The sequence below is a fragment of the Lynx canadensis genome, chromosome C2 (genome assembly GCF_007474595.2).
Source record: "Lynx canadensis isolate LIC74 chromosome C2, mLynCan4.pri.v2, whole genome shotgun sequence".
Classification (NCBI taxonomy): domain Eukaryota; kingdom Metazoa; phylum Chordata; class Mammalia; order Carnivora; family Felidae; genus Lynx; species Lynx canadensis.
The window spans coordinates 100497665-100510276 of NC_044311.2; the positions used below are offsets into that span (position 1 = coordinate 100497665).

The 12612-nt window shown below is 38.8% G+C and overlaps 1 protein-coding gene across 4 annotated transcripts in view; it reads right to left on the reverse strand.

Annotated features, from left to right (window-relative positions):
• Positions 1-3037: 3037 nt before the first annotated feature.
• PHLDB2 (pleckstrin homology like domain family B member 2) overlaps positions 3038-12612 on the reverse strand; it is a 235671-nt gene continuing 226096 nt past the window's right edge. For all 4 annotated transcript variants that reach the window (XM_030328599.1, XM_030328598.1, XM_030328596.1 and 1 more), the window contains 4 exons: positions 12390-12536; positions 10170-10389; positions 5178-5263; positions 3038-4570 (listed from right to left, as the gene is read on the reverse strand). In XM_030328599.1, coding sequence (XP_030184459.1) covers positions 4430-4570; positions 5178-5263; positions 10170-10389; positions 12390-12536 — 594 coding nt within the window. In that variant the 3' untranslated portion in view covers positions 3038-4429. The remainder of the gene's footprint in view (positions 4571-5177; positions 5264-10169; positions 10390-12389; positions 12537-12612) is intronic.

Below are 12612 nucleotides of genomic sequence, written 5' to 3' on the forward strand. Positions count from 1 at the left end.
CGCATGCGCCGCCGGCCGGAAGCCGGGACTTGCTAAAGAGTTTCAACTGAGGGCGCACATGCGCGGAGAGTCGTCGCTCTGGCGAGCCTCTCGCAATTGGACGGTTGGTTCCCCAGGGAGTTTTTGCCTGTGAAGGCATGGAATGTTTTGAGCAGCCTCAGTAGGTGATTTTCTCAATTGATTGTTAGCTGGCTGTTAGATAGATAGAGGCGCGGAGAGGATCCGTATCCAACGTTCCTAGATAGGAAACCATCTCATCATCCCGAGGACACTAGGGAGCGGAAGCTTAAGATGCTAGGCTGCTTGCATTACAAATCGCCTTCCCACCCCGACAGTTTTAAGACAGTTTTAAACCGTACCGGAAATGCTTCCAAAATCTGACCTTAATCCTGCTTGTGTAAATACCCGAGGTGGACTCGTTCGCCGTTCCTTCGCCGCTTTCCAATTCGTTTTTACTCTATCTAGCTCTTTATATGCCTGACAATTGAATTATTTAGTTATTCTGTCCCCTGCCTCATGTTACGTGCAAAAATAAATCCCAGGAGATATATGCTTTCAACGGAAGATTAAAACAAAGGATTTAAATACACTTTAGGGCAGTATTTTGTAGTTTGGGGATAGAAGGGACTTTCATAAGCAAGATATGAAACCCCGGAATAAATAAAAATGTTTGCATGTGAACAACTTTTTTCACGGTAAAAGGCATCTTGAGTCAAATGAGAGTCTAGAAAAACTGATTTTACGGCACAGATAACAGAACATTAATACTTCTATTCAGCCTGCTCCTAGTAATAAGGAAAAAAAACCCCTATAATTCAATGGAATTAGCCAACGGCTGTGAGTAGGCGCTTCATCTATAAAGATGTTCAACTTCACTAATTGAAAAATGTGAATAAAAAAATAACATGTTATTTTTCTCACCTGTCAGATTGGGAAAAATTAACAGAGCAACTATGGGCAAGGATGATGGAAAACTGGCACTCCTGTATGGTTGGTGGCAGGGTTAATTGCTAAACTCTTCTGTCAAGTAATCTGTGCACAATTTAAAATGTGCATCATTTTCAGCGCCCTTGATCTAGTGGCTCCAGTCTGTGACTCTTCTGTAAAGAACAGTATTAGTTCCTAAGGATGCATATAATCTGCTACAGCACCATATATATATATATATATATATATATATATATATACACATATATATATATACACACACACACAACATAAATATATACACCATATATATATATATATATATTTTACATTTTATTTTTCAGAGAGAGAGAGAACAAGTGGGGGAGGGGCAGAGAGAGGGAGACACAGAATCCGAAGCAGGCTCCAGGCTCCGAGCTGTCAGCACAGAGCCTGATGTGGGGCTCGAACCCACGAACTGTGAGATCAAGACCTGAGCCGAAGTCTGTTGCTTAACCGACTGAGCCACCCAGGCACCCCTATTTATTTTATTTATTTATTTACTTAAGTAGGCTCTGCTCAGCTTGGAGCCCAACACAGGGCTTGAACTCAAAACCCTGAGATCAAGAGTGAGTGGCTTAACGACTGAGCCACCCAGGCACCCCTACAGCACTATTCTTATAAGCAAGCAGAAGAAAAAAAAAATGAATTCTGGGGGCCCCAGGCATCAGCAAGTAAGATCTTATCTAGTTTTTTTCTATTTAAGGTTAAGGTGGCTGGTATAAAATACTTAAGTAAAGCCACTTTACTATGTTAGTCATACATTTTGGAGCAATGATTGGTGCTAGAGTTAAAGGCAAATGTTGGATACAGTGAATCCAGCCTATCTTTGGAGTCTTGAGAACCTGTCTTATTGGAACATTGGGAAAAGTTGGATAAATAAAAACTAAATAGATCTTTCTTGAGTGGTGTAGTGCCAGAAACAGATAGCAAGGACGGCTGCTCGATTTCAGGATGCACTCCAAAAGTTGTTGAGCTATTTTGCCATTTCTCCATTAGGCCTGTTGTAGATTCCAAAGAAACTAAATCACTAAGGTGATAGACAATGTGTGTCACTTCGTTGTCCTTTAAATCTTAACAATAAACATTTCTCACTATGGGTTTTGGATAATTGCAAATATTCTCAATCATTCCTGTCCCTATTCTCTCCTTTTATTTTTGTAGATCTTGCATTTTATGTACAGCAAAATGAAAACAATCTGACTTGTCTCCATAGTAGGAAAAACACTGCTCAAGAGAGTAGGGAAACCCATAGATTGTTTTCTCTATCCGCCCTTATCAGTATAACAAATCATGAAAAACTGTGGCTAGTGTCAAGTGAAGATGCTTTTACCTACAGTGATGGGCTTGAAGTAGACCAATTGTTTCCGTACCCACTGTCAATGCTGCCTTCATTATCAGGAGTGTAAGGATATATTGTTCGGGGCCATTTCTCTCTTTGAAATCTGCTGCCTTAGTCCAGGGAGACAAGTGAGGTTGCCTTCAAGTAAAATCCTTTACTTCACACCTGCGTGAGTTTTTTTTCCCCCTGTCAGATAAGTAAATACAGCCCTTGCAATCCCCAGTAATAATTGCATCTTTGCAAAAAGACGGTCAGATGTCACATTTGTCAGGAGTCATCTCATTTCAGTTTTATAAAACTACAAATCATAATGTTAGCACACAAAATCTCCACCTTTATGGAGATTGACAATTGACTTTTGCTGATTAATCCATCTCCTCTTATGTCACCAATAGGTAACCTCCTGACGAGAGATGAGTTTATTTTCAGCTGTGAAATCTGGTCAACATTTTAATCCATACTCAACATATTTTAACACACATTTTAAAAGGTTTACTACATCATGCATAATATAACGTTGATTAGAATATCTTCATAATCCTATAGAGAAAGTACAGTACAGTACAGAAAAGTTATATCTTACATTAACCAACAAAATTTTAGCAACTGCATTTCACTCTCTTAGATCATTACAAGGGTTTAGGGCTGATGTCTGAAAAAAACAGATTATAAAACTGTCTTCTGCAATAGTGACCTTGTTCTCCACTGTTCAAATAAAATCATGAGTCATCCAGTTGCAAAATCTTATTATTGGCAACGTGTATACATGTGTGCAAACCAGAATGCAAATTTTTAAACATTGTACCCAGTCAGGCCAGATCAAGATGTTATGGACACTTCCAATATAGTCATTTCACCTTGTACTAGTAAGCAAAGCCATTAATTATTCTCTACTTCTATTCATTTGCAAACTTCTAGGAAAGAATACGTTCATACTTACAAATACACACAACATGACAGACCAGGATAAGCGGCATTTGAAAAACTGTTATAAAAGAGACTTGCCTGAAGTCATTTCATTCAAGAAAAATTAACTTAACTCTAAAAAAACTAAAGCTAATTGTAAAGAAATACATAATAAAATAGTACATTACAGAGAACATTAAGTTGGAGTTCATTTTCCTTGTTCTATAACATTACTTCTGTAAGTAAGTATTTTCACTGGTCTGTTCTTTGGTGAAAATAGGGCTCTGGTTTCATCGTTATGTCACGTGAGGCTGCGAAAAGAGGTGTGTTCCACGATAAAGAGCAAACAGACAACCTAAGGAAATCGGCTACTGGCTACCTTTATTCTCAGCACCGGGAATGGAGAAATCTTTAGCAAAACATGAAATAGTCTCTTTATTTTTAATCGCTCCAAGTGACAGAATGTCTGTCTAATAAGACTGCTTCTGTCTAAAACACACAACTTTTTGTTTTTTCTTCTTTTACAACAAGTGATTTGCTATATATGTACAGTCGCTTATGCCAGTGGTAACTCTCCAGAGTCAACTTCCTGGGCAACTGATGGCATCAAAGTACCATTTTAAAATGTAGAGTAACACCAAATACAGTTCATCACTTGAAACTACCACTATTAAACAGAAGTCACGTCAAGTCTTTGGTTTAGGTGCAGTACTTAATAATTAGGGCAAAACTCCTAAAACTCTCCCCCAACCCCTTATTTGCTTCTACTTACAAAATAACCTTCAGCAAAATGGTTTTTAAAACGTCAGTTGATTAACGAATAATGTCAATGCCAATAATTTGGGTGCTAAAATAATTTCATATTTCCAAGTACATACATTTTTGTAAACTGTTCAGTTTATTTCACCAAAGTAAACAATTGATAAAAAACAGTTTATAAGAAGTGTTCCTATAATTGATGCTATTTACCAAAATAGTGTTTTCTTTCTCACAGGTGCTTCAATCCTTTCGCTACTTGTCGTCAAACTTTGAATTCAACCCCCCTTTTTCTCTTTTACAAATGACTTCCTGTTAATGTAAAAAGGAGTTCTGAGTATACACAGTTAAAGGGATGGGCCTGTGGGTCCGGGTCTCTCCATCCCGGACTGAATATGGCTTCATTCTTGTAAGAGACTATTGCAGTCTGCCCGGAAGTACACTGTTGGCGCCAGTTCGCTACAACAAGAAGTGGGTGTAACCTTCTGCGCCAGTAACTATAACATCCATCCAGATCCGCATGGCTTCCGGCGATGGCGCGACCATATAGTAGATTCTGTCATGCGTCTTGACACTGAAGGTGAGTAATGGGTTAGGACTCTAAAAATCAAAAAAGGAAAAGAATGTAAAACAAACATCCTGAAATCATAACATTAAATAACACAGACATCTATGGGAGCTTTTTCCTCTTCAAAAGTTTTCCAGTTTGTGGAAATCTAAATTGGTATTACTTTTGCTCTCATAGAACCTGTACCCCCACCTCCAGCATTTTTCTCAGGACTGACTATCTTTCTGGCCTCACTGCACAATAACTCTCACACAGAGAGCTCACCAATCAATCCTCTTAGCAGCTATTTTGTAGATAAAGCTCCAGCCCAGTGCCTAGATAATGTACGCAATAAATAACCGCTGCTATTCTTAGTCCTACTAAGATCCTTCCTTATAACTAGGTAGTAGACCCTTCTTAGAACCTCAGCAAGTCACTTAGCAGGTCTCCTGAATCAATATGTCCAGAATATTTTCTCATTTCACCATGATTTTTTCTTCCACCAAAGATCAGTGATACTAATTACTCTATGTTCGCTTTTCTAGAGTGATTCTGCTCATATCAATCTGTTATGTCAGAGCAACACATCTAAATTGCTTGCAGTTCAAAAACCATTTTTCCAACCCAATTATTCATTCACATCTGAAAATCAGTGTTTACCTTATTAGCATTCTTGAGGTGATCATAATACACTTCTTCAATGGCTTGGAAGTATATTACTCCTTTTAATTTAGCTTCATGCTTGTCTGCAATAATAGTTAAATACCTTATCACCAACGATAGACTGGGAAGATTATAATTTCAGTATAATTATTACAATATTTATCTAGTATTTAAGTTACCTGAGATCAATTCAGATAATTTAGGTGAAGGCATTAGCCCAGTTCTATTTTGAAAAAAAAAAAACAAACAAAAAGGGAACCATCAGCCCAAACCTCGGGGACTAATTGATTTTGCCCAAAGCTCTCTAGCAAATCTGCAGTCAAAAAGACAACTCAGAACTACTGACAGTCAAGTTAGCACACAAAATATAAACACTGCTGACACCAATACTGATTATCTCCCCACATTCTCCAAAACTGTGGTTGTAATGGAAATGTTAATATGTAGAGCTGTCATAATGAGATTTGTAAGAAGGTTTTTGTTTTTTTAAGAAGGGTGGTTTTTTTTACCTAACTTAAAATAATATTCTACTTATATTTCTATTTATTAATATTCCACTTATATTTCTATGAATTTCTTGTTCAGCATGCTTTTTCCCCGTTCCCAGTAGAGCTTCATGTCAATAATTTAGTGATCTTTCAATGCAGCATGTTTCAAACTGTTTCCAAGATTTCATCAAATTTGCCATAAAAACCCAACAAAAACGTAAAACAAAAACAAAAACAACCAAATCACAAACCAAACAGCAACACTCTACGATCTAATAAGTTCTTGAAATATTTTGTAATTTAAACACAGAGAAGATCATAAATGCATGTGAGCATATTAAAAAGTGTTCAAAGTGTGGATGAGGCTGCAAAAAGAGAGAGCCTGTTGGTGGAAGTGCAAATAAGAAAGCTCCTTTTGGAAGGCGGTTTGGGAAAAGACACCAATTAAAAATGCAAAAAATCCTCTTACTCAGCAAGTCCACTTCTAAAACTTTATTGTATAAGAGCTACTCATGCACATGCACATGGATTTGTGTTTGTTACAGCAGAAGACAGCAAAAAATCTGTCTGAACTCTAACAGGGGACTGATCCAATTATGGTCGGGTCACATAATGGAATCCACACAGCCACTGGAAAGACTGAGCTGGGTCGGCAAGTGCTCGTCAGAGAAAATCCTGAAATACTGTTATGTGACAAAAGTTATGAACAGAGTGAAGAATTTGGTCTCAACTGTGTATTTTTGAAGTTCATTTATTTATTTTGAGAGACAGAAACAAAGAGGGAGAGAGAGAGGATCCCAGGCAGGCTCCACACTGTCAGCACAGAGCACGATGTGGGGCTCGAACCCACAAACTGTGAGATCATGACCTGAGCCGAAATCAAGAGTCAGATGCTTAACTGAGCCACCCAGGAGCCCCTGGTCTTAACTGTATTAAAGAAGAAAGAATACATATATATGTATATATATATACACGCATATATATACATCTATCTGAAACATATACATATATATATATAAACATATATCTGAAAAATGTATATATAAATGAAGAAAATCTGAAAAGATATTTCAGACTTAACACTAGGAAAAGTTCAGAACTTTTGTGATGTGAAAGAGACTTATTTTCATTGTATAGACCTTTTTTAAGTTTGTTTTTATTTTGAGAGAAAGAGAGATAGAAAGAGAGAACCAGTGGGGGAGGGGCAAAGAGAGAGGAAGACAGAATCCCAAGCAGGCTCGTCAGTGGGGAGTCCCATGTGGGGTGGGATCATGACTGGAGCCAAAATCAAGAGTCAGATGCTTAACTGACTGAGCCACCCAGGTGCCCCCTACACTTTTGTTCTACTGTTAAGTTTTTTTTACCCAAGAATGTCCCTTTTTTCCAACAACAATGGAAAGCTAGTCTGAAAAACAATAGCCCTGAGAGGTTCAGTGGGAAATATAAAGCTATTAAATTACACTTAACTCAGCATTTCCCAAACTTATTTGACCATGTTTGACCATGGACCATATTTGTATGTGTTCTGGTTTTTTGTTTGTTTTACTCTTCCTTGGGAAGCACCGTTTTAATTAATGCCACGTTCAGTGGGTTTCAATCAGTTCACTGGGAAGGATACTGCAGTATTAATGGGAATACAATAATACTTTACTTTCTGAAAGCAGGTGTAAAATAAAATCTGGAGCTAAAAGTAAATTTCATCAGTGTTTCAAGGAGGCAGAAAACTGGGAATGAACCTTTTGTTTGTAGGGCAGTTCATATCTGAGAAAGAACTCTCAAAAATGCTGGCCTCACAAGGGCATTGTGAACTAAGAGAATTAATAATGCTATTGTAACTTGACACGATAAAGCTATTCATTCCTTTTGGTAGCATTAGCCCATCAATTTTCAGATACATTTTCTGTCTCAGTTTTCTTTAGAGACTCTTCTAAGGTTACCCAGTTAATATGTAGGAGGCCAAGCATGGAGGCACAGAGACTCTGTGATGAGCACAGAGACTTACGACATTAGCTGTCAGCACTCACGTTTACAGCTCCTTCACACGCACGGTGTCCTTTACCTCACGACAAGCTGAAGGGGTGGGTGTGGTGCCTGTGGGGTCAAGTCCAGCCTGAACTGCAATCTGCATGGCTTCCTGTGGACTGATCTATTCCTGCACTTGGTGATGTTTGGGGAAAGAGCAGGGGCGGAGGCCAGGGGAGCGGACAAGCTACTGATGGCTGTAAACAGAGCCAAATGGACAGTGTCTGTCAAACTAGGACGCACTGGTCAGTTATATAATATGGGAATATTAAAAAGCTAAATGAAACATAATTTTTGCCTGTTTTATATGTTACAGTTCTGAGTAATCATTCATATATCAGAGATATTTTTTATTATATATTACATAAAACATGTAGATATATATAAATATATCTTTGTTGTATATTATAAAAACTATAAAATATTTTAATAAAAATATTTTAAAAATAATATATTTTTTAAAGAGAAAACTGATCACCAAGAAGTTTACATTTGGAAAAATGCGTTTACGTGGTCATTAGGAGCACAGGTTCTGACATGGGTCAGAAGAAGGAGGCAGTGAGCAGCTGACCTGGCTGACAGAGGAAAGAACGAAATAAGGGTCTTGGAGAAGAGAAGCAGAGAAGAGTGAAGCTGTTTTGTCTGGAGTTAATTAACATGTTATCTTTGGAAAATTCTGGGTGAGGTTGTCTTTGGAGACTAGCACAGGGCAAAGTTTTGTTTATGGATTTTGCAGACATAAATTGGCATTTCTCATTAAACTGTCATCTTTTCTATTGTACTAACTGAAGAGAACATATCTGGATTTTCTTAGAACCCAAGATCAGAAGGCCCAAGAGAGGCAAGCAGGGAACCCGGAAGGGGGTTTAGGCCATTCGCTTGGGGCCACTACAGCATTAACTGCATACTGGAGCCCCACCAAAGAGCTCCTAACTGAACGGCATGCACTCCTGGGTCCTCCTCACCCCAACTCTGGGGCCCCCCAGCCAGGGTCTCCTTGTTATCCACATGCCTCTTGGTGCCTCATACTTCTCTTCATAAACATATCCTGACCTCACACTATGTAGATTAAGTGACTAGACTGTTATTTCTTATTACATTGATTTAACAATTGATTCTTTATTTGACATTGCTCATAAACGCTGATACAGTCACCACAGGGTCTCTTCATAAACTCTTGCATGATATTACTTTTCTTTAGTTGCTTAAGAGAGCAGAGCTAAATCTGTGCTGACAATGGACGTGTTTCGTATGTGACCCAGGAGTAAGTAAGAAACTTTTTTCTTTTTCTTTTCTTTTTTTTTTGAGAGAGAGAGGGGTGGGGGGTAGAGAGAGAGCCTAAGCAGGCTCCACGTTCAATGCAGAACAGGGCTCCAGCTCATGACCTTGAGATCACGACCTGAGCTGAAATCAAGAGTTGGACACTTAACGGACTGAGCCATCCAGGTGCCCCGAGACTTTTTGGTAAGTACAGCAGTTACATAAATATTCCTGTATTTTTTTGAAGACTCAGGTGGGTATGTTTCTCACAACCCATCATTTAAGCAATCCAAAAATATTTCAGTCAGTTAATAAATACTTGTTCACTTGTTCACTGATGAGCTTTACTCTCGGCTTAAATAACATCCTAATTTACAAACTGTAGCTGGATGTCTGTCAGCTAAGGCTACCTAATTGTGTGTGACTTAAATAGGGCATATGACCATAAATAAATAAACAGAAACCTTTTTTCTGGCTTTGTGGTATAAAAGTCAATATTTTGGTCTAAAAGGATAAATTCCATTTAATATTTGTTCAGACTTCAGGTTATTTCAGAACCCGAACAGACTAATTCACACTTTTAAAATAATAGATAATTTTTATTATTTTTTTAAAAATTAAAAAAAATTTTTTTGAACGTTTATTCATTTTTGAGAGACAGAGAGAGACAGAGCATGAGTGGGGAAGGGGCAGAGAGAGGGAGACACAGAATCTGAAACAGGCTCCAGGCTCTGAGCTGTCAGCACAGAACCCGACGCAGGGCTCGAGCTCACAAACTGCGAGATCCTGACCTGAGCCAAAGTCAGACGCTCAACCGACTGAGCCACCCAGGTGCCCCTAAAAATTTTTTTTAATGTTTATTTATTTTTGAGAGAGAGAGAGAGAGAGAGGCAGAGAGAGAGAATCCAAAGCAGGCTCCAAGCTCTGAGCTATCAGCACAGAGCCCACCACAGGGCTCGAACCCTTGAACCTTGAAATCATGACCCACGCCAAAGTCGGACGGATGCCCAACTGACTAAGCCACTCAGGTGCCCCCAATATTTATTTCTAGAGAGGAAATCATACATATCATGGGGACTATACAACCCTAATATAAAATAATATAGACGTAATTCTATTAGTTACCGATCAACCTATTTATACTGACTTTTATTACCTTTGCTCTTTAACAGAGAGTTCCTGATTTGAATATATCACTTAAGAGTTTTTTATCACTCACCTGCATAATAAGAGAATGTGCGCTTGTTCCGATCAAACACAAACCATCGTTTTTTCCAAGTTTTAATTTTTCCACCCATTTTGATAAGGAATCCTCGGCAGGTCTTCTCTGTGATCGATACATGATAACAGGTATCGATATTGTGGCCGGCAGTCTCTACGTGGCTTCGCAAATCAAAGTCTTCCTTCCGGACGGGCAGATAGCGTGTCAAAGGTCGGGCCTGGAAAAGCACAACCCCGTGTCATATATAGCTAAGTACTTATTTCGTTTAAGGTCACAGTTATTTGAGTGGACATGAACTGGAAAGCCTAAGCATTCAAGTGTTCATGTGATTATGAGAACTGAAGATAAACATTATTCTTTGGAGTTTAAAAAATGCATAGTGTTTTCAGAAGGATGCTACAATATGTGGGGGAGGGGGAGGGATAAACTCAGGTGGACAGGTTCTACTCCTTGAGAAGGGCAGATGAGAAAATGGAAAAACGTCATTAACCTTAGTTTTACAAGAGGCATATAGCACTTCAAAACACAGGGAAATGAGGCACGAAGTTCCCTGGGCCTCTCCCTATCACCACCTAACATTAGTTCTTAAATAATCTCAGACATGACATGAGTGGTGAACAGTATTTAGTAAGTACACCCCCCACCCCCCCGGCCCTGCGAGATCCCCTAATGCTATACATGTTGGCTGATACACATCCTCTGGTAGAAACTGAAGGCAGAGATGTATGTTTTGAGAAGTGAAGCTAAAATAAGGTGAGATGTGGAATCAAAGCAGTACTCAATGAGCTATCCAATGAGCAGATATGGAAAAGATGTATGTGGATGTCTTTTATTTTACTATGGTTGGAGTAGAGAAGTTCATCTAATCTAGGAAGCATGTATCACCATGGGTGACATTTCCAAAATGGTGTTTGACTGTATTCTGTTAATAACCCCATCCCTCTGCCCTGGGGAAAATGACCTAAATATATACTTGGAGGAAAACCTTATAATTAGGATTCAAATAGAGAATTGTACTTTTTTGGATTGGCTTCGAATACCAAATAGCCAGGGATGATCTTCACCGTGAACCATAATTTGGCAAAGGATAGGCATAATGAAATAAAATGAACAAGTTTTACTTTAAATTTTTCCTGCAATATTTTGCCTTTGAGTCTGTGGTACTTTGACTTTAGACAGATGCCAGAGACTTACTGATACCTCAAAAGCACACAGAGTCTCCAAGATGGGTCTCTCACTGCCATGCTACCAAACTGCCAGCAACTATGAAGAATAAGAGGAACGGTACTTTTTAGGAAGTCTAGTAAAACTTGGTAAAATGGGTTTGAACTTGAAATAATTGGCACTTCACAAGATTTTATTTTAATTCCTCAGCCGACCTACATTATATAAGCAGCTCTTTAGTTGCAAAGATTCAAACTCTATGATAAGCGGGATAGGAAGTGAAAGGAAATGGGTGATTTTCCTGAGTTTTGCTAGAGTTCAGTAACCTTGCACACATGTGTGGACGGCTGTAGCAAAGGGGATATGTGTGACAATACAGTGGTTAGGAAAAAAAACTACTAAGAAATTGGGTTGGTAAAATTATTTTGTTCTGGAGTATTTGCTTCCAAAAATGGCTTCATAGAAGCTTTTCTCTTCCTCAACCAAAGGTTTTAGTTTGGGTGTTGTATTTGTTTTCAGTATCTGGCAGCATTTTTCAAAGCTGCTTGGAAAAACATGGTCCTTTTAAACATACTCCCAAAAATGGGCAGAAGAAAAACTGCCTCTCCCGCCGAATTGTTCTATGCGTGACCAAAGTATCATTTGAGTAGTAGGTCTTAATGAGTTTTTTTTTTAAATGTTTACTTATTTTTGAGAGACACCACACATGAGAGAGAAAGGGGGGGGAGGGGAAGAGAGAGAGGGAGACAGAGGATCCAAACAAAGCAGGCTCTGAGAGCCCAATGTGGGGCTCAAACTCTCAAACCATGAGATCATGACCTGAGCTGAAATGGGACACTTAACCAACTGCACCACCCAGGTGCCCCTCAATGAGTTTTGAGATAAGCATATATTTTGTTTGTTTGTTTGTTTGTTTCTGTCCCTGCAGTTACATGTCAAGAAGGGCTGCTGAGCACAGTGCCAAGAAAGCCATCCTGACACAGCATGACTGTCTTCTAAACAATGACCAGCAGGGGGCAACCTATTCTAATCCATCCAGACTGACGGACCAACCTGTGCCCTTTGTTTCTCCCTTATTTTTACTTCCTTTTCAATTAACTTCTGCCGCTGGCTAGTTTCTTCCTGCAATCGTTTTTCCAGGAGTTCTCGGCGTCGTTTTTCTTCTTCCAGAGCTCGTTTCTTGGCTTCCATTTCCCGTTCCTAAATATCATTATTCCAAACAAATTTTAAGATATACTGGTTATACTTGGATGATTCCAACTAATGGAAAAGAAAA